This window comes from Larimichthys crocea, chromosome VI (assembly GCF_000972845.2).
Source record: "Larimichthys crocea isolate SSNF chromosome VI, L_crocea_2.0, whole genome shotgun sequence".
Lineage (NCBI taxonomy): Eukaryota > Metazoa > Chordata > Actinopteri > Sciaenidae > Larimichthys > Larimichthys crocea.
This window is the reverse complement of record NC_040016.1, coordinates 557,624-579,852: the sequence shown is the minus strand read 5'-3', so window position 1 is coordinate 579,852 and position 22,229 is coordinate 557,624. Positions and strand designations below refer to the sequence as shown.

At 38.9% G+C, this 22,229-nt stretch overlaps 2 protein-coding genes across 2 annotated transcripts; both read right to left on the bottom strand.

The window, feature by feature from the left end:
* Window positions 1–1,984: 1,984 nt before the first annotated feature.
* On the bottom strand, window positions 1,985–15,376 carry ccdc3b (coiled-coil domain containing 3b). The gene is made up of 3 exons (XM_010756776.3): window positions 12,899–15,376; window positions 8,901–9,075; window positions 1,985–3,529 (listed from the first exon to the last, which is right to left on the bottom strand). The coding sequence occupies exons 1-3, from the start codon at window positions 13,255–13,257 to the stop codon at window positions 3,245–3,247; spliced, it is 819 nt and encodes a 272-aa protein (XP_010755078.1). The 5' UTR covers window positions 13,258–15,376; the 3' UTR covers window positions 1,985–3,244.
* A 405-nt stretch (window positions 15,377–15,781) lies between these two features.
* On the bottom strand, window positions 15,782–22,134 carry LOC104940234 (hypothetical protein). The gene is made up of 5 exons (XM_010756789.3): window positions 21,980–22,134; window positions 20,257–20,610; window positions 18,332–18,630; window positions 17,979–18,103; window positions 15,782–16,488 (listed from the first exon to the last, which is right to left on the bottom strand). Exons 1-5 carry the CDS (start codon window positions 22,047–22,049, stop codon window positions 16,278–16,280), a joined length of 1,059 nt encoding a protein of 352 aa, XP_010755091.3. The 5' UTR covers window positions 22,050–22,134; the 3' UTR covers window positions 15,782–16,277.
* Window positions 22,135–22,229: the final 95 nt, after the last annotated feature.

Genomic DNA, 22,229 nt, shown 5'->3' with positions numbered 1-22,229 from the left:
TTTTCACGTGTGAACCATGAGACTTTTTGCATGCCATAACTGGGCTGTGGAATTTAATCTGGTGTTAGTCATTATTGTAGCCTGAAAGTGAAATACTGAGCTCACTCCTTTTGGTCAAGTTTCTTCTTTCTTGTGCTGAATTTCCCTCCCTTGGGCTTAGTGTATGGGGCTGTGGCTAAAAGCACAGTATTGTGATTTTAGTTCGACTGGAACAGCAGAGGTCTCTCTGGCCAAACACACATATCAGTCATTTTTATTGAAGCTGACGTGGATAGGCAACAATGAAAGAAAAATCACCAACCCCTTGCCAGAGTACAGCTCGTCATGTGTAAAGAGATGATGAGGAAACGTTTCCACTCAAATCGCAGCTATGGTGACGGAGGTGCTGGGTAATGTTCACTTTGTGAAGACAGGATGACAGTTTGTGAGGAAGGTGCAAACTGACCCCCAAACTCACCACTATGCAGCCTCGCAGAGACACTTGCATAACTTGTGTAGGCTCTGAGTCTTGATTTAATGTAACAAGAGTTAACCAATTCAAAACACAAAGAGCCAGTTTTCTTTTCTTAAAAGGAAACACCGGCTCTCCACGTAAATACAGGTTAGGAAGTTCAAAGAGCTCAAACGTCTCTGGTGGCTTGTTTCATGCGAAGCAATGAATGAAAGACAGTGACAGACTAAGTGTAGCTGCTTGAGAAAATATGAACACAAAGGGAGAAAAATGGAAGAAGATGTGGCATTATCAATAAAAAAAAAAATGAAACCAGAGCAGCTATAGAAAATTACAGCATTTGAAAACATAAAACAAGGCAAAATAAATAAACTATGTCCACAGATAGCCAGGTCTTCTGAAAGGGACCACCACTGTGCAGTCGTATAGCCTGACATCTGTTTTGCAGCTTGGCTGTGCACGATGGTTTATGTTGAGAAAGCAGAGTGTGTATATCATCTTTGGCCCATATCCATGGGATTTTGACAGTTGGCTGCAGGCAAGGTTGTCTGATGAAAAAGCTAACCAGGAGGCAAGATGAGTTGTTCCCTGCAACACTTTTCTCTCTTTGCTCCAGAGGTCAAGTGATACGCGAGGAATAAAGCTTGTAAATGCCTCCTTCATATCAATCTTCCCTGCCGAACAATCCTGCTGCTGGAGCTCCTGACATATAAAACATTTGAAATGTGTCCATTTCTTGTTTCTCCTCTCGCCATGCATACTCTGCCTCTCATTCCCTCAGTTTTATGCGACAGCACCATATGGAAAAAATTTGGTTCAGCTCTCCTGCAAATTGTGTTCAAAAGTTCTGAAATGGTACTGTGTTCTTTCTAAAAGTGCACCGGATGTAAACCGGACAAAAGGTTGAGAGGTAGAGGTCAAAATAGGACCAATTTATTTTGAGGATTTATGTTGCTTTTGAATTTGCACCAGTTCTTTGAAAACGTTTGATTTATTAGCAATGAATCAGGTTGAACATGTACAGTACATGCCAAGAAGCATTTATCATTTCTGACTTGAATACAGGGAAAGCAGGAAACATTACAATTGAGGTTTGAAGCCTTCACTTGAAGTCATTACCCCTCTGCATCCCTCTTAGTAGTCGCTTTGTTCTGGAGTTTGGCCAGACACATTTAAAATGAAACTCTCTTCTGCAGCTGACTGGACAAGTCTGGAAAAGTCAAGCGGTACAAGCACAAAAACACAAATCTAATCACACCCAGACTACAAAGTCTGTATTTTGAGATTGCAACTGTGGAAGCACTCCAACCCTTTCCCCGCTTGACAATATTCTTTATTATGGTTTGATTTATGTTAGAAGCTTCTTAGATTCAGTGTTATGATGACTGCATATTGTGTTTGTGCATATGTTTTTCAATCTGTAGATATTATCTAGATTGAAATCATTAATGTTTTCCTAATTCCATGTGAAAAGTACGATCAACTGAGACAAATGTTGTAAAAAAAAACAACAACACAGTAAATTGTGTAAAAGTTATTTTTTTATTTAAAAAAAAAAACAATAACTAGCACAAATGATTATGCTATTGGCAAAGCAAACCAGATGTTTATAGTTTATAGAAAGCAAAATAATAAGAAAAGCAAATACAGAAAGTATAATAAAAGCAAACTTTGATTTCTGACACAGAAAAAGCCAATCCTGTATCGCACCAGGCTCACTGGCTGGACTTAATGAGCGCTCAGCACCCTGTTTTCAAATACAAAAAATGCACTCCTGGGAAACAATTCACTGAATTTAAAGAATTAGTACACTTTGGGATTGCTTCTTGGGTATAAATAGATCAAACATGTAAACAGGTAAAGGTAGAGAAAATATGATGTCATGTAACATTAGGTCTTTTAAACTTTAGCTGCTCCTCTGTAACTATACACTAATATACACTGTCAGAGCAGTATGTATTTCCATACAAACAATTAATGCTCACAACATGTTTCATACTTTATTACACTCATTGCAATTAATAACTGGCCATTATAAATGATAGACTCTGGTTCTCACTGAAAGGCCTTGCCCAAATGTGGACTCTCAAAAGACAGAGGTTGATTTGAAGCATTTTGACGAGACTATTTCTGAATTAAACAATGTTACTTATATTTATACAATGCATAATGTGTCCAGCACAGAAAAAAAGCAAGATATTACATTTTCAATGCTTTAACATTGCCCACATATTGTTCAACAGTGCATTTGCCAGCTATGAGCTTTGTCTAATGTTAGGAAAATGTTTTGTGCTGCCACTGAATTAAACAAAAGACAAAGGTAAAAGTTCAAGGTTAACACGAGAAACAGCTAGAGTTATTCAAACAGATGATGATTGTATTGGACTAATGGGGTGAAATAAGAGTGGAGAAGATTTAGATGACGATCTTTTACTCCTGTGAACCCATTTAAATCCTTTATCTCCGAGGCACTTAATCCTTCACTTTAGTTCATCTGGGGACACATAATAGGTCAAGTGTAAGCCCTCCTCTCCCAATACACACACCGCACACACACACACACACAAAGTATGCAGATGAGAATGTGAATAGGCATGAATGGTCTCTTTGTAGCTGACAGTCTCGACACAGGACAATTTTACTACCAACTAAAACAACAACAGTGTTTTGGCTACCAAATGGCCAAATTTGGTTGTGAAGTTTCTTGAAATGTGTTATGTTTCTTTAGAAATAACCACAGAATTTTCATAGAGAGCAAAATTTAGTTTGCATACAACTAAAAAAAAAAAAAATCTATTTTTTTAGCCTCTTGGAGAGAACCTTTTTAAGTGGCGTTTTCTTCCGGTCCTGGGTAGTATCCTGGTCAGGGTGAGCTTGAGGCTCGTAAAGCTGTTTGAGGCTGAGGGTCTGCTGCTCCTTAGTTGTTTCTCGTTGGGCCTGACGTAACTGACGTTTCATGTTCTTCACCTTTTCCCTCAGGTGGTCGTTGGCTTTCTCCAAGGAACGCACCTGCTGGGAGAGGGTCCTGACCCTTTCCTCCTCCTCGAACAGAGCTTTCTGCACCGCGGAGCACAACAACTGTGAAGAGAAAAGCAAAAGATAGGAGTTTGTTAAATACATTTTAAATGTGTGAAAAGGACAAGGAGTATTTTATTAAATGAACTTCAGGCAATATTGATTGACTGTGATCCGTTTAAAGACTGATCTGTAAAATTTGATCAGTTACTTTTTGATTACTTGAAAGTTCCTACTTGAAGAAGGCCATTATCCACTATATAACAGACTTTTCCTCTTGCACTGGCTTTTGAATTAAATTTGTTATTTGGAGTTTTATCCCATAATAGCTCATACTAAATACTAGTGTCAGATGTGTTTTTTGTAACACTGGTTACAACAGATCTGGTGTTTTTGATACTGGATTTCCTTTGCACAAGTGAAAAGAGAGAAGACTTCTGGCATGGTCTTTGGGCTGACAAACAGTGCCAACAAGTCTTTGAGCGTATTCCACTGTTTGTGTATAAGAGAGCCAAAAATGGTTGTTTTGGCTGATTGCAGCCTAAAAAGGTAAGAAAAGGGAAGGGAAAAGAAAGAAATTAGTCATTAAGTATTTTTGAGATTATTTTTCTTGCTGTGGAACATTTCATGGAAATCAGACTTTAAGAGTTATGCCCTGCTCTGTATGTACCAGCCAATTTATAAAAGCTAAAAAAAAACACACCTCAGCTTCAGGAAGGCACAAAGATAAAGCCAAAAGTAACAAAATGGTTACACAACATGCTCCATCTGTTTCAGTGAGATGCCACTGTGAGATGAAACCCAACATGCCTGCGAACCTGTGACAGACGATCCAAAGGCCTGGACCTTTCAAAGGTGAAGAAATTAGCTCCAGCTGCCTCTGACTGCATGCCTGTCTGCCTGAGTGTGGATTTCCTTCACAGATCCTAATGCTTCCACATGGGCCAACAACACTGATGTATATTCCCTGCCATCAGATAACAACCGCTGAGGGTTTTGAGGAAATGTTAAAAATGTGCTGCTGGCTGCTGGCCTACATCACTGGTTAGTACATTACCCAGTGTAATATTAGCTGTGGATTTTTCCCATGTGTGCCTACTTATGTCCATAAAGGATTTCAAAGGGGTATGAAACTTTATAATGCAAAGGATGTAGTTCAGGAGAACAACCAAGTTATGTAAAGCAGAGGGTGTAAAATGGCACATCACTGTTCTAGTACTTTCAGTCAAACACAAGACACTTTCAGCTGGTTACTATATCCAAGTTTATAGTGTTGGTTCAGGCTAAGCTACAGTACAGACTACTATACAGACTAATATAGAATACTTAGAGTGGCATACTGTGCTAATGATAAGCTCATGGGCATTCAAACCAGACAAGAAAAGTACATCCATCAATCCTGCAGCAGGCTCAGGTAGTCCAAATGACCCTATCACATTTTCCAGGTCCTCCTGGGGGATCCAAGGTGGTCCCAATATAGATAAGACATATAAACACTCCAGTGTGTTCTGGGTCTACACCAAGTGTCCCTACCAATTGGATGTGACTGGAAAATCTACAAAAGAAGGTGCCCAAGAGGCATCTTGATCAAATGCCCAAACCAAGCTTTGGGGACCTCAGAATTGCTTCCCTGCTCTTGGGAAATGTTATGGTTCTGTTGGCTTCTTCAGACTGTAACCTTCAGCACACATTGAAGTGGTCAGGATGAGATTCAGCAGCACTCCAAGTCTGAGGCCATGGTTTTCTGCCGGAAAATGGTGGATTGCTCCCTTGGGGTTGGGAGTGTGTCCTAAGGATCCTGACGTATTCCCAAGCCAGATGAGATATATTAATTCTCCAGTGTGTTCTGGGTCTACCTCTGGGTCTTCTACCAGTTGGATGTGACTGGAAAACTTCCAAAAGAAGGGGCCCAGGAGACATCTTGATCAGATGCCCAAACCACGGCTTAGGGACCTTAGAATTGCTCCTCTGCTGTTGGCAAATGTTGTGGCTCTGTTGGCTTCTTCAGACCGTGACCTTCAGCACACACTGAAGCAGTTGGGATGAGAGTCAGCATCACTCCAAATCTGAGGCCATGGTTCTCTGCCGGAAAATGGTGGATTGCTCCCTCTGGGTTGGGAATGTGCTGCTGCCACAAGTGAAGGAGTTCAAGTATCTTAGGGTCGTGCTTATGAGTAAGAGGTTGAGGATGAGGTTAAGATAGAGCGTGAGATCGATATGTGGATTGGTGCCAGTGTCAGCAGTAACAGAGTAATGAAGCAGTAAGTTCCTGGAAGGCGAAGTTTTGGATTTACCAGTCGATCTTATTTTTAACCCTCACCTGTGGTCATGAGCTAAAATGAAAGAATGAGATCATGGATACAAGTTGTTTAAAAAAGGTAAAGTTATACCCACACAAAATAAGGGGAACTGGCAACACTTTCTTGTACCACATGTCTGTGATACAGCTTGGTAAAGAAGTAAATCAGGTAAAAGTGCATGTTACATAAGCTAACTACATTCATAATTACAGTTATATTGAAAAATAATAATAACAGAGTTCTAAATGAGACAAAATTATAGACGATAGAGAGGATAGGCTCAATTAAAGTAGTTATAGGCAGGTAAATGATTATTATTGAGAGTGGTTTTGAAACTACAGAGTGGTATAAGTGTTTTGAATTTTAGGTGGTATGGCAAATTATTCCACTAGAGCAGTGAAAAGCAATCTTTCCTACATTAGTTGTGATATATTGTTTCATAAGCATTAACCAATCATTTGGACAGGTTAAGTATGGGCCAGAGTTCCAGAGCAGCAAGGATGAGATATGAGATGGCGATTCTCCAGAAAGGGTTTTGTAGATAAATATATACCAGTGGTTATTACGTCTTTTAGAGGGCAAATCGATTTTATTTACGATAAAATATGCAGCAGTGAGTATTTAAATGACCTCCAAGCCAGAAAAGAGCATATGAAAGAATCATATATAATGTTGAACTGAGAGAGAAGACTGCTTTAATAATCCTATTTTCAACTCATGGGTAAGCTTGTTTTGATTCTGTACAAAAAGTCAAGCTTTAAACAAGATCGCAATATCACAATCTCTGTGTGAGATTTAAATTAAAATTGCCATCAGCATGCCAAGATATTTGCTTTCTGTGAAATTCTCAATGTTAAAGAGTGAAAGGAGAGATGCTGGATCTGGAAAACAACATACAGTTTATTTTATCTGAATTAAATACAATTTTAATGCTCTAAAGTCCAGTTAGAAAAGAAATCTTTCTTAACAGCTGTTTGGACAGAATCGAAGATTAAGAATATTATAAAAGGGTGCTGCTGCATAGAGATGAATTTGTCAAACAAATAAGATACAATATGATCCATATCAATTTAAGTTAGTAAATAAGGCATTTTTGGTGAAAGATTTTTAGTTTACAGGCCCAAACTTTAATAACTTAACTGATGTCACTAGAGTAGTCTTATATTTTTAGAGGCTTTGTAGTACTTCATCACAAAGTGAAGACAGACTAAAAAAGAAGACCTTTAGACCCTAATATGGTTCAAGCTCCAAAAACACTGATTTCTCGATTTCCTGCAGACTCTGTTACAAAAAGCAAGTCTCCAGTATTTGACAGGTCCCAAAATCGATCTATGTGGCACACCATCAGTACCCAGCAGCATTTTATGAACTTTGTTGTCATCCAAACACAATTGCAACATAGACAAAACAAAAATGTTAATATTTCATGCAGGACCAAATCCAAGTGTAATTATATCAAAATACTTTTCAGAGGGAAAAACAGATGGGTGTTTGCTGATCTTGAGTATGAAAGTACATTTTAGTTTAGACCACATTAAATGAAGCTGAAATCTGCGGCCACCATTAGAATTTTCTCTCTGTGTTCAGCCAAGACAAGACAGTGTTTGTAGTCCTTCAAAGCTAATGTTTCTGCAATTGTGTTGAAACCATAAAATTGTGGGAAAGACCCTTGTAACTTGTTAAAATAATGTTTTTATTGCCGATTCAGTTTGTGTTCAAGCTTGAGAAGACTACATGACATTTGGATTATAATATGTTATCTCTTCTGATGTGAACTTGGGTCAGTTGTCCAAACAATACTTGCACAGTACCAGTAAAAACAATGTCTGTTTTTTTCTAGGAGGAAATCTAATCACAGGAATGATGTAAGAAAGCAGCACTCATATCTCAATGTTGCTCTGTAATTATAATCACAGACCTGACCCAAAAGTATAATGGAAATACAAACCATGTTTTCATTCTCTTTACCCATGGCGGATTTTTGCTTTTATGAGTAGTCAGCAAATGATTGGAAACAGACAGAAGAGCACTGACCTAAATCAGAGGGATTACGCCAAAGGTTTAGATTCATTAAGGGGGATAAAGCAGTGCTGAGTGACTGGAAACCATTTACATACTGACACATGGACTTGGAGACAGAATGCAGGGAACTTACAAAGTCAAAGAGCACTAGATGTTAGTGTCTGCAGTTTGTGTTACAGAGAGCAAAGTGTGTACTGGAGCCTGTTGATTCGGGTCATTTTTAAATCCGATGTGCATCGATATGAGTGACATAAGCATTAAAAAGAGTAGTGACCTCTATGTACTCTCTCATTGTCATCAATCTGCATTACCCTGTGTAATTCTAGGACTATTTTGTGATTAAGAGTTGTAATTTACTTTTATAATGTATACACTTTCCCTAGTTTTACTTTAGTTAATGCTTTTCTACATTTCCACAAACCCCTCTCAGTATCCCCCAAAGGAAAGATGTGAAATTGTTGTTGCAGTAAGTCATCATCTCTACTCAATATTCATCATGTCTTGTGGCTGCACTGTTTCGTCTGTAATGCTTGATTTTTAAACATCTGTGTGCACTTCATATTTGATTGTGAGGAATGACAACATAACTTAGCTTAGTGGTTCATAAGCTATCAAAGACCATTGTAGTTGCAGTGTATACATCTCCATATGATGGCACATACTTACTATGTTAGGACTCCTGTCTTTGGGAATAAGAAATTTCTCCATTAAACAACAAAATAGTTTGCCAAAGAATTGTTTCGGGTGTACTTGAAAGTAGATTTTTTCTTTAAACATAGGAAGTTCTGTCTGTAGCAAAAACCTCAGGAAATGTGCGTTTGGTTTCTGACGCATTAAGAACATATTTAACCTGCCAGTGCCTTCGTAATATTCCTCTGAAAACAACAGAATGTAATATTAAATCCTTTATGTGTGCACCACAATACTTACTCCACTCTTTTTTCCAGGTTTCCAGATTTGTGTGACCACCATGAAAACACAACAATGCTGCAACTGAATAAAAATAGATGTCCTTTTCAATAACTGAGTGTGAGAAAGGCATGTCATGTTCTCTCAATACTACTAATAATAAGAAACTGGTTTTGTGGTGTTGGTTCTGATGGGCCACATACCCGGCTATCCTCCTGAGCCTCCCACTCCGGGGTGTAGTGGTGTAGCTGAGTGCCAGACGTGCAGTTGGAAAACTGGAAAAGGCTGGCAAACATACGGTGCATCTCTGTAGTGTCAGGGAAAATGGGGTCCTGGAAGTTCACTCCATGAGGGACAATATTGTAGTTCTCATCCATTCTAAAAACAGAAACAGACACACACACACAAACAGTCTTCACATTTAATTAAATTGCACAAGTTTGATCTATTTATCCTATGAAGTCGACAGACATATGTCAATAGTAAAAGTTAGAAATGTTTGAGCGAAAAAACATATCTATGCAGAATGGGTTACAGACCCTGGTCTATTTTTATGCAAATTCAAGCATTATGTGGATGAGTCAAGCCAGCAAATTACAAGCCAACGGGATTTACTGTGCATGTTTCATATCTTCTCCTACAATGTGAAGTGTGTGAGGGAGGAAGTCTTGAAGCGGCGTGTTTCCATACATCTGGATTCCATCTCGCATCCCTCGAGGGACAAAAATTTGGTTGTCCCTATCAGAGACTATGTGTGTGTGCGTTTATGTGTGTGTATGTGTGCCTACGTGTAGGTATGTGTGCATGTTGAGTGACCACAAAAAAAGCTGGTGTTTTTCTTCAACAGAGTCAAAGGTCAAATGTAAGCTCAGCAACCAAGAGGTTAGATGGAATTGTGAATCCATAGGAACTTGTCTGGGCTCAACCATGATGGAAACAAAACTATATAACACAAAAAGATAAACTGACCAATTACATAAATTTCTTTTGGACTGTTTGGTACATGTAACAAACGCAACACATACACATCTCAACAGAGTCTAAAAACTTTTGGAGTGACAGTTTAAGTTTCATCTCCTTTAAGATTTGATATTCAGTTGTTTTCTTTTGCCAGACAAGTTAAAATTCTTGAAGCAGTGAGATATAGATTTGTTTTCATAGCGAATATACGGCTCAGACAGAACACTCAATCTGTCTCATTTAATGGTCCTGAGGGACATCCTGGGTTGCATTTTTCTCCATGCTCCATGATTTGTCCTGTTCTGGGAGCTTATACTCATGATTGATTAGAAAAACTATTTTGGTCTGAGACAGTGTTGTTGGGTCTTTTAAAACAGGAAATAGACGTCCACTGGAGACAGTGATGAGAACTCTCAGTTTTGGCTTGTTCATAAAGTGTCTGAGACTTTGTGTTGCAGAGTGTCCAAAACAACGCTCCACTCTACACTGATCTGTTTTAGGTTTATGACCACGAGTCTCCCATCGGACTATTTGTTGAGCTTGATCTAATTTCTTTAAACCAACAGATGGACAAAGTTCATTAAAGTTGACACTGAGTATTTGGATTTTGTGATGACAAACAGCACACCAGGTAATAGCAAACAGCACTTAGAGATATTACAGACGCACATAATATAATTGTTATGTATCTCTATGAGGTTCAATGCCAGTATCTCAATGATGATAAGGGGCTAAAAACAGAAGATGGTTAGTTTAGCTTACCATAAAGACTGGAAACAGGGGAAACAGCTAGCTTGGCTCTGCCCAAAGATAAAATCTACCGACACCACTAAAGCTCAAGCTTGTTTAATATGTAAAAAAAAAAATGAAATGTGAAAATGTAAAGTTGGACCAAGCCAGGCTAGCTGTTCCTACCTGCTTTATCTGTCTTTATGCTAAGCTATGCTAAGCTAAGCTAACCACGCATTGCCTCTATCCTTTCATTCTAACTCTATCGTTTTCATTGTAAATGACTTTTTGAACAAAAACTGGACCGATCTCTTACATAGTGTGCAATTTGGAGCAGTTACAGGCCACAGGAGCACTTGAAAATGTTGCGAATCCTTGGTTTTAAAACAAAAAATCCCTTGTCCCTTCTTTTTCTTCTGCAACGGAAAATGTGGACAAGCATTTTCGAGGGCGTTGCTTTCTCCATTGTATCCCTAAACACTGAGAAAAAGATTACTGCTTTGGTTTACTGGAACAATTGTTGCTTCTTAATTATAATCAGGTCTGCATTTAAACAGAGCTCTGTTGTGACTCCAGCTTCAGGAGGTTTCCGATGGTGGTCGCTTGGCTGATTACAGGGATAACATCCGGATGTTTTCAGCATCACATCAGGGGACAGCAAAGTTACCCCCGGAGGTGAAATGAAATAAAACCAGTCAATTTATCTTAAAAGTCTTTAGGCCGTCAGCAAAGCCCAATCACACATGTGAATGTGATTCTGTGCATATGATGTGTAACATATGCTATAAAGAATACTATTGTAGTTGGCCCTGCTGTAGACCCTCATATGGCACAGCCAAACATTACACTTCAGGAATGCTTTTCAGTGCCCCCCTCTGAATATCTAACTCCTCATCTGTTTCTCTCAAAATATGAGCGAAATATCGCTATGGCCTGTCAGCACATGTTACGTTCATCAAGTGGCAAACTGGTGCGTTTTAGCAGGACAAAAGGTGGTCCTACCAGCCGTTGGCGTACTGATAACTCTCCTGAGTGAAAATTCTTTGTAGGTTTACATTCAAGCTGTTGGGAAATGTCTGGCTCTGTAATTATGCTGGCTGGAATGCAATAGACGTTTCCTGAGTAACAGTGTTGTTTCTGTCCAACACAGACATTTAAGAATTAACCTGCCACATACGTTTGTGAAATCTGAGTGGAAGGTTTGGCAGGTTATTAAATATACGATTAACCTGAAATCACATAGACAAATATTGATTAAAGAGAATATGCAAGGAGGGTGCCAATCCTCTGCTTTGAACTGCAAATGTTTTACTGGACGACGATTGATTGAACCCTCTTTACCGCCTCTCTTTATGACAGATCTCGGCACACGTTTGAAGAGTTGCTGCTTTTCATTGGAGAGGCCAGACAAAGAGAGGAGGAGGTGAATTTTATATTGTACTTCTAGAAAATACATTACTGAGATCTCCTGTTGGGATAATGGTTAAGACATATATAAAAAACTGTGATAGCAATCTCCCTGGTTCGGCTCATTCCCCCCTCTCTCTACCTTATTTTATGTCACCTTTGTAATTACATTACATCTATTTTGCTCTATTTTGTGGATTTTCAGAAATTCTCTCAATATGAACAAACAGTTAGTTGACTGAACTTGACTGTCCTCTAGTTTAAATATCTAACTTTCATGGATGTGTACACTGTGTCAAAGAGGTCCTGAGCTCAAAAGGACAGATGTCGCTGCCAGCGATGATGTAATTCAAGTGTTTCAGTGTGAGACTTGGAGACAGGCTGAGGTCCTTGTCGGCGCAGCCTCATGGTCTATTCCAAAATAAACTAAACAACTAAAAAAACGTACATTTGAGTTGCTGAACTTTAATGTTTGATATTTAATCAATTATACTCACTGGATATCTCAAGTGAGCAGGGGGGGACTGATGCAGCTCCACCATTTGTATGTGAAATTAACATTTAGCTTTGCAAAAGACAACTTCACATCACCCCTTTGTTTCTTATGTTTGTAGAAATTGAAATATAGCATGTTGTTTCTTTTTGTTGTTATCATTATGATCAAATCATAAGATCACTCAGGGACTTTTTGCCATTCATGGTAATGCATTCCAATAAAAGGGAAGCAGCCTTGACATTATTACTGGCTGAGATCATCAAGTGTCTTCACAAAACTTGACTAAACTGAAGCCTGATTTTCAAGCACCCAGGGAGATTTCTGCAACATCTGTTCAAGCATTATCTTTTATCTGAAACAAAGTTTCTAATGTCTAAAGCCTTTTACAAAATCATATTTATATTTAGGACATACATTTCTGTAAAAAGTCTCCACTGATACAGTCTAAACGAAGAGTCGTTTCTGTTGTTTGAAATGAATCTTACATTTTTGCATAAAGCAGACTGACTGGATCTCCAGTCAGTCTGTAGGGGGCAAATAAAACTGAGTGCATCAATGACATCATTTTGATTACTGATTAGATCAGTAAGCAATGCCTGCGTTTCTCACCTCAGGAAGAAGTAGTAGTTGTTGTTTTTTGTGACACTGTAGGAGAAGCAGGGGAAATAGCCCAAGCCGGTGACATTAAACCTGGAGCCGGCGGGGACCTCCAGCATGCTGCCCCACGCCTGGTCACACAGCAGCTCAATCTCGGCGGAGAAGAACAGGTCGGTGTCATACTGCCATGGCAAGTAGTTATACACACTGTAAGACTCCTCATGCAGTGCCAACACCTTGGCAAAGACTATGATCTGCGCCAGCTCGGCACGGCAAGCCTCTGTCTGTGGTCTCCAGTCGTGGGGCAGCTGACATCCCAAACTTCCACCAGGACCAGCAGCTGCCAGAATAAACGCCAAAATAATCCACATGTTCCGGCAGAGAGGAGACGACTGTGGACCAGAGAGGCGCACCGACGCACACGATGCTGCTGATGGATGAAATCACGAAAAAAACAAACTGCAGGGCTCTCACACCCTCTTCATACTTCCACTAGTGCTGACACAAATGATGTTCACAGTAAGTCAATTCAAACAAAAGGTTTTTAAAAACACAAAACAGTCCCGGGCAGTTGGTTAACTTCTCTGCTCCCTCCTCCAGCCACAATACCTGCGATCAGTGGATCAGCCCATTCACAGCAGCATCCCCTGCAAAAACTTTGCCTCTCACCTTTGAAGTGAGGCCAAGAGGAGCAAATAAAAAGCGTGCACCCAGGCCTTGTGTGAAAAAGATTAGGTGGCACTCGAGGCAAGAAAAAAAAACATCTTGAAGTCTCTGAAGGAAACAATAAAAGACAAAGGTCAGAATTTAAATTTAGGGAAAATCCACGGCGCCCTCTAGTGACAATATGTAAGGACACAAATTAGGTGTACTTCACTTTCCTTTTGATGTGTTATTTCCCTATAAATGAATTAAACTTTATACAAAAGTATTCCACACACTAGCACGCTCCAGACTATGTTCAACTTGTGCTCAGGCTGATAGTGATATAAACTGTTGCCTCACAACAAAGCACCTGGTAGTCATGACCGAGGGATTACAGATTAACTGTCAATCCTGTGAGAGCCAATCAAGGTGTCCATCAGTACCAAGAACTCTGCCAAGATTGAGAGGCATCTGGCTGCACACCTCCACTGTCAGGTCAGGTGGAGAGGAAATTTTAAGAGGGTCATTTTCACCTGCCCTTTAAATTCGAGAGAGACCAGCGAGAGAGCATACATACGAACAGGAGAGGGGGAGTGAACTTGTTAAGTTAGATGACTTCAAAGTTTACTTTCACCAATGGTGGTTACATCAACACCTAAGGATTCTGAACTTTTTAGTGCATAACGTAAAGTAACTGTTCGCATTTGTCTATATGTAACATGAAACAATTTTGTAAGCTCTATGCCCAACAAATGCACGAAGTTGAAAAAAAAACAACATCTTTCTGAACTCACGAATGTGATCAACACGATGCAACACGTAATTAGTGATATTACCTGTTTAAGTGCACAAGTGAAATCAAAATGTGGCAGAACTACATGGCACAATTTAACTTTTTTTTACTCACCCCAAACCCATGTCTAGGTCTTGAACCTTTTGCACTGCTCTTTTCATATTCTATAAACACATGATAAATTGTATGTGCTTTTTTGGATGCATCTTTCAGTTATTTCATCAGATGGAATACCTGCAGTGGAACACTGCACAACATGCTGCCCCCTGTGTCCCAAACACCTTTTTAAACCAAGCAAACCAGGCAGAGTTTGGCAGCATTTGGAGGTCCACATCAAAAATGGCATTACATTTGAAGGTAATGCATGTAAAGCATGCCTTGTGCCATACAACAAACATCCACCTCAGCTGCTGCCCAGTTATCTACTTGATGTTTTGTTGTGTTTCTATATTGTTATTCATTGTGTTCTATCGTATTGTGCAGCACTTTGGAAACCCTGTGAAATCGTGCTATATAAATAAAGTGGATTGGATTGGATTAGTCCAATCCGAGTCAGGATTCATCCTTCCTCTCCCTGCAACCTGCAAGTCCATCTGCATCCTCATCTCCAGACGAAATAATGGACAAAAAAAATTATTTAGCCTATTGTGAATGTGGCACAGATGAGTGAGCTTATTATGTTCCAGAATAAAGGTCTACAGAACATTTGATCATGTTGTGACTTGGTGTGTTTTTTTTCCCCTCATTGATCACTTAATAATTTGACTTGGATGATACTGTAGATATCAAGAGTTAGGGTAGTATTTAGAGGTACTTTGGTGTTCTGGCAGCACAAGAACATAATTAGCATAGACATAGAACCAAACATGAAATTTATGGTGGTTATAAAAATACAGAATAATACAACAGAGAAACTAATTGAAACAAATATATAGAAAAAGAGCAGTGCAAAAGTACTCTGTATAGTACACAATAAAATGTATAGACCTATGACATCTTATAAGGTGTTTGATGAATATGAGTAATAACTTAAGAGAAAATGTGTGCACTGACCAAATAAACTTTACTATCCAAATAAATAAAAAAAATACAATAGACCGGGAATTGATAGATTTTCATTCATTCATTTGAGGAAAACGATTCAACTGGAAGTGCATTCGCGATTTTATTTTGAAATGTATCCCTTGCATTTCCGGGCTTGAGAGTGGAGGGGCCTGACAGTGGAGGTCTGCAGCCAGGACCTCTTGCCAAGATTTGACAAATTAGATAACGGTTCCTTGTGTAACATTAGGGATGTCTAGTAGTGAGGCTGCAGATTGTGACCGACTGTAGGAGAAACTTATGGTGGCTGTGGGTCTCCAAAAATAAATGTGGACCAAAAATACGAAAGGCCCTATCTGGTGTCAGTGTTTAGTTTGTCCTTTCTGGACTACTGTAGAAACATAGTCGTTCAACAATATTTTGTGAGACATTTATTGTTTTGTTTTTTTAATAGCATACAAAATGAAGTAAAAAGAAAGCGACAAAAGTCAAAGATGTTCAGAAAAACTAATTCTGTTACTGAGATAGGCTGTAAATCATATTTAAGTTTACTGTAATTTGTTGATCAATCATCCATCCATGCATTTGGCGTTAAAGAAGCCAGAGGATATTCCATAGAAACCCAGGATGGAGGAAATGGTTCATGTGTTCCTGGTATGGAGACCATTTTTGTTTGTGTCCTACTGTCGTAACAATCCTGATCAGCCTGTTTCTGATTATACTCTATAACAGACAGGCTCTATCAGGCTGACAGACTGAGCCCAAACCCCTTCAGTTTCCTAATTAAAAATCATCACAGTCACGTAAATCAGTTTACACTTCATCTACTGTTAATAATTGAATGTTGCTAGTTTTGTCTTATTAAATGAAGAACAGAGGACAAAGCATTTTGCACATAAGCCGCTGTATGTTTCAGTAAACCAGCTGTCTGTTTCTCGCTTTCTTTTCCATGGGATTCCAAAACTTTCTGGTCTTCTTCTTTCCTTTTAGTTGACGCCCTCTCCCCCTCCTGCCGCTTTTGATTGACTGTTTTGCCTGCTGCTCATAGACGTCCTCCATTATGACGTTTCCTCTGGGAGAGTAGCTGATGGAGGACCAGGTGAGGACGGAGCCACGACGTGGCCTAAAAAAAAACACAATTACACTTTCAATTGATTGACTTAATTCAATTCAGTTTTATTTATATTGCGCTAAATCATAACAAAAGTTATCTTTTGACACTTTCCATACAGAGCAGGTATAGACTGTTATAATAATATTTACTTACGAGTCTTTATGGATATTATATTAATGATAATTATAATATTAAACTGTATATGAAAGTACATTTAATGGTAAAATAACTGTTGCCGTTTAAACAACCTACACATGGTGGGTATTTTCCAGGCTTTTTACATTGTTTCAATTGGACTGCTTTTGAGCCAACAAAAATATATTAAAGGCCCAGTGTGTAGGAATTATTGACTAATTATTGATTATCTAGCAGTGAAGTTGGAGATTTCAAACAAATTAACACTTGTGAATACCTCACGTCTCACCGTTTTTTTTCCAAGCATGTAAAAAGCAAAAGGTCATATCTAGATCAGTGTTTGGTTTGTCTGCTCCGGGCTACTGTAGATACATGGAAGAGGACCCACTCTCACTGTAGATATAAATGACTATTTTTAAAGCAATGAAAACACAATGATTCTTATTTTCAGGTGGTTTTACACCAATGAAAACATACTCATCGATATTATATTTCACTCCTGCTAATAGATCTTCCTGAATCTTACACACTGGACCTTTAATAAAGGACCACAGCTGGGCATTGGTGACTATAGGATAGCTTACCTTGGCTGAGTTTAAACATATTGTACCAGTCAAAAGTTTGGACACACCTTCTCATTCAGTGTTTTTTTCTTTATTTTTGATATTTCATTTATTCAACACTGTAGACATCAAAACTATAAAATAACACAATTGTGTGGTAAATAAGCCTAACAAAACTAACAAAACTAACAACTACTCTGTGCTCCTTTACACCTTTGTCAGCTTATGTCCTCCTCTGTAAGTCGCTTTGGATAAAAGCGTCTGCTAAATGCAATGTAATGTAAAAATAAAGTGTTAAACAAACCAGCATATGTTTTATATTTTAGATTCTTTAAAGTAGCCGCCTTTTGCTTTGAGGACCACTTTGCACACTCTTGGCATTGTCTCAATCATCTTCATGAGGTACTCACCTTGAATGGTTTTCCAATAGTCTTGGAGGAGTTCCTATACTACTCCTATAGTACTTGTTGGCTGTTTTGCCTTTACTCTGCAGACTGACTCAAGCCCAATTGTGGAGGCCAGGTGATTTATCAATCTATCATTTCTTGGTGAAATAACTCTTGTATGTGTGTGTTTTAGGTCACTGTTGTTCAAAAACAATTGATGATCTTAGTAAGTTCAAATCAGAATGCTATGGTAGCCATGTGTGCCTTCTTTTTCCAAAAAACAACCAAAATGTTTAAGCGTGCCAACTTGTTTGAAAAAAAGGTTGTATGTTGAGACAGGACAAAAATATGTTTATCATATTTAGAGGCAGAGTGGACTTTGTTTGAAGGTTTGCGACCCAACACAAACACATACCCGTAGACGGTGACCATGTAGTTGTAGATTTGTCTGTAGCTGAGAGGATAATCCCATATCTGGACGTCTGTCACCTGTCCATCAAAACCTGAGAAATCAATCAATGGCTGACCTGACCAGACATACTGAACACACACACATACAAACATGGACACAAAGATAATATTAGAGACAATGATGAGGATTAAACATCATTGCATACAAATCCAGCAGGTTGTTAAACAGTTTGTAGCCTCACAGTCAAAGTATTAAAGCTCTTTTCAGACATGGAGAACGAAACATTGCAAGCTTCTTTTATCTGTTTTGTTTTTGTTTCACAAAATTTGCTTCAATATGCTCTTCTCTTTCCTTACCGAAAAAGGCAGTATCTTCCTGACACTCATGTTTGAGCCGCTAAACACCTGGGCCACATTCTTCGCAGTGTCCACAGTGAGACAGAGTCTGGTCCAGATGTCCATTCCAATGTTAGGACAGAGCCTTATGTTGGGTTGAAGGAACAGGTTGGGGTAGCTGTAGGAATTAAAAGACAGTCCATACAAAACACCTGATCTGCTCATCAGCCTTAGAGGCGTTGTAGTTGGACTGAGTGTGAAGATTACAGAGGTTGAATCTTGCACGTAGTCGGTAAGGTATCGCAGACACACGGACACACCTGCAGTGGACAAAGTTATGTACAAAAAAAAAAATACACACACACACACACACACATGAACAGCTAAAAATACACAACAAATACACAACAGTACAGCCAGTAGAAAGAAGAAGCAATAATAATCCACCAAAGATGGAGGTTCAGATCTTCTTTCATGCCTCACAGAGTAGCGATCAGTTTCCCAGAGCAAGCACACCAGCCCACCCAGGCAGCGATACCATAATTCTCCTGCTACTATATCAAGCATCTCAACAACCATTAATGCTCACATTATTCGAGACCGGTCTCAAGAGATGATTTAGCATGAATAGATTACTGAATAGGTAATACTACAACAACGACTTAAAAGTCGACAACAACTACAAACAACATGAATAAATGAGCAGACTTTCAGTTTCTGCTGTCTGTGCTGAAAATATCACAATGAATGTCCATGCTCTATTTATTTGCTGTGTCTTGTACTAAGAGACCCAAACTATTGTCTATTTTTTTAAAATACACATGACAGCCTTGAGCTCAAATTTGACAAACAAAACAAATAATTATCTTTGTATTCATATGGTATATTCAGTGTATGAATATTGCCTTGAGCTGATGTAAACATTTTGAAGAAGAGACTGATACCAACCGGTGATACCAGATTTTACCACTAGGTGTCACACATGACACATCAGACTGGCAAAACCAGGAAACCACACTGTCACCCAAGACTGCTGCTACTGTGACTTGATATTTCATGCAATACTGTATACACTTGTCACTTTACACTTACTCTCAATCTTCAAATTTCATAGATTTTAATTTGTGTATTATATCCTATTTATATAGTATATTCACATATATTTATACAGTGCTACTTCTCTAATAATAGAGACAGATAGGTTGTCCACTAATCAGATGATCGATGGTTTCATCCCCATTTCCTTCAGTCTGCATGTTGAAGTGTCCTTAAACAAGACGCTGAACCACAATGGTCTGTGTGAATGATTAGCATTAGCAGTTAGCACCTTGCATGGCAGCCAATTCTCAGGTATGGTAATGTAAAAGCACTTAAAGAGGTCAGGAGACTAGAAAGGCGCTTCCATTTACCATACTTGGCACAACCTTTTCACATCTATACAGTGTATAGTACATTTGTACACATATTCTTCATGTTCTATTTTGTTTCATTTTATTTATATCATCAAACATTTTACTTTTTTTCTTTAGTTCACTCTTGAAACTTGAACTTGAAACTGACCCCCAAACTCCACCAATTATATATCCTTCCAAGTTTGTAGTTTGATCCTTCATTTTTAAGACATAACTAGATGTCCATGGATGGACATAAAATTTATTGCCGTGTGGATTTCATGATTAGTTACGTTTTAAGTCTATCTGTGGTCGGAATGCATTGAATACAGGTGGGGTCGGCACACAAAATGACTCAGGGCAAGCCACACAACACAATATACCATCTTTCCCCACTACAACTGACCCCACCTTTAATCTGAACTTCATTCTCGCCTTTTTGACAACAGGAGGAGAGATTTCTTTACAGGAAAAATACAAGCGAAAATGTTACGTCTTAGATTTCATATCCCGACACTGTTTTTGTTTGTTTATGTAGTTTGTGAATGTACTTACCTCTAGTAGGAAGTACTGTGGTCCACTGGGGGTAGGTGGTCCAGGGAGGGTAGGTTGTTGATCGGGTTGTGGGGCGGGTGGTAGGCCTGGTTGTACTGGTACGGGAAAAGGTGGGGGTGGTGCTGGCAGTGGTGGTTTTGTATCTTTGGGTTGTGGGGGTGGTGGTAGGCCTGGTTGTACTGGTTCGGGAAAAGGTGGTGGTGGCAGTGGTGGTTTTGTATGTTCGGGCTGGGTAGGCAGAGGTGTAAAGCCAGGAGGTAGAAGTAAGAGAAAGATAAGGGGAATAGAAGGATATTCCTCCATTTTTACGAGACAAAGTGAACATTTTCCCAATTAAATTTCGTCCGTAAGGTCCTGGAAGGGAAGAGATAACACACAAACAAGTTGTCAACACAGTAGGACATCTTTTTACCCATGCATCCTATACATGCTTGGGTTTTTTTTTTTTTGTGTTTGCTTTTAAAGATCTGTTATGTGAGAATGTGAATAAGTTTACATGCATTAATTGCTTTGTATAAGTTGAAGATTGTAACATAATCTTCCCTGACTTTCTGGGCTGTATGAAAACAACTACCTGGTCGACTGTTTGTTCTAGAAATATCCAGGGATGTAAAGGATGTATGAGTCCAAAATCAAAGCTGACATTACTGCAAAGTCCATGAAGCACTGTGAAATTGCAGGTTTTCCTGGCTAATAAGAAGAAAGACGTGCATCATCGACAGACATGAGATGGGCTGAATGAAGCCTGGTTGCTCAAACAAGCCATCTCTAACAGCACCTACCTGTCAATCAAAGCGACGCTGTTAATTATCCATAACTTTAAGCCATAATATAATTTGAACAGGTGAGTTTTATAAAAATTCACCCTCAGTACAATTGTCATGAACAGGGAAATTAGCTATAGAGACCCAAACAGTTTTTTGTATCAGGCTGTAAACATGTTTATTTCTGCTGTGAAATTTTAAAATGGGGGCTTATGGAGACTGACTCGTTCTGTAGCCAGCCTCAGGTGGATGTTTGTGGACCGACAGTTTTTGGCACTTCTGCTTTGGCTTCACTTCACAGCCATGGAGGTTGCTGTTTGGTTACTGCTATCTTTTGTTTAATTGTCAGAGTTTTGTCTCTTTTCTGGTTAATTCTGAAGAAGATAGTTGTATATTTACAACTGATAATCAGTTGTATGCACCAGCTGCAAAGTGCCGTCTATGAAAACTGAATTTTTTTCTTGCCTTGGACGTATAGGTGTGATGCTGTTTCATTAGTGTATACACAGACATTTAATGCAATTTATTTTGCAGCCTAAAGCTGTTGAGCCCCTTTACTCAGAGTACTATTTATCTGACCTACTTTTATAATACACTATAATATTCTCTTTCCATCCCTGCCACCATCCACAATTATCTGTCTTATAGCTCCTGTGTTTCCTTTCATTTCCAGAAGGAATGACAAAATAAGTTATTCAATCAAGAAGTTAAAAGTCTTGTTTTACTTTGAAACCCAACTGGCCTGTTTGAACATTTGTTTCCTGACACTCATGCACTCACACATACACACGTTATCTGACTGCAGCACTAATATAACAATATTCACTTATTTTATAGTTGGACATGTTGCACAGTTTGCATTCCTATAAATAAATACGTTTAGTGTGAGCCTGCATTTTGTGTGTGTGTGTGTGTGTGTGTGTGTGTGTGTGTGTGTGTGTGTGTGTGTGTGTGTGTACCTCTTGTTGTTGTGAATCCAGTAGTTGTAACAACCAGTGCCATCACCATGGGAACAAAAAACAGCTTCATCTTCGTCCTCACCAGACTAGAGCGTCTGCAGTGAAGTGTCTGTGTGTCCTCGTTTTTATCTGCCTGAACAGGCTCCTCACTTCCTGGTTCAAGTCATTTTAAGTTTCATTTCTCTTTAAATAAACTTCCCCTCTCTCTATCGGATTTATCCAAATTTGAAGCTGAATCTTTCCATTTACA

What these genes read in the sequence shown, in the direction of transcription:
- ccdc3b (XM_010756776.3), bottom strand. Translation starts at nt 13,257, where the DNA reads ATGTGGATTATTTTGGCGTTTATTCTGGCAGCTGCTGGTCCTGGTGGA. An exon ending in AACTACTACTTCTTCCTGAG is followed by an intron (nt 9,076 to 12,898) that starts GTGAGAAACGCA and finishes TTCTGTTTTTAG; the next exon opens with AATGGATGAGAACTACAATA. An exon ending in AGGCTCAGGAGGATAGCCGG is followed by an intron (nt 3,530 to 8,900) that starts GTATGTGGCCCA and finishes TTCTCTTCACAG; the next exon opens with TTGTTGTGCTCCGCGGTGCA.
- LOC104940234 (XM_010756789.3), bottom strand. Translation starts at nt 22,049, where the DNA reads ATGAAGCTGTTTTTTGTTCCCATGGTGATGGCACTGGTTGTTACAACT. An exon ending in CACAGTACTTCCTACTAGAG is followed by an intron (nt 18,631 to 20,256) that starts GTAAGTACATTC and finishes TGTCCACTGCAG; the next exon opens with GTGTGTCCGTGTGTCTGCGA. An exon ending in TACATGGTCACCGTCTACGG is followed by an intron (nt 16,489 to 17,978) that starts GTATGTGTTTGT and finishes GTTTTTTTTTAG; the next exon opens with GCCACGTCGTGGCTCCGTCC.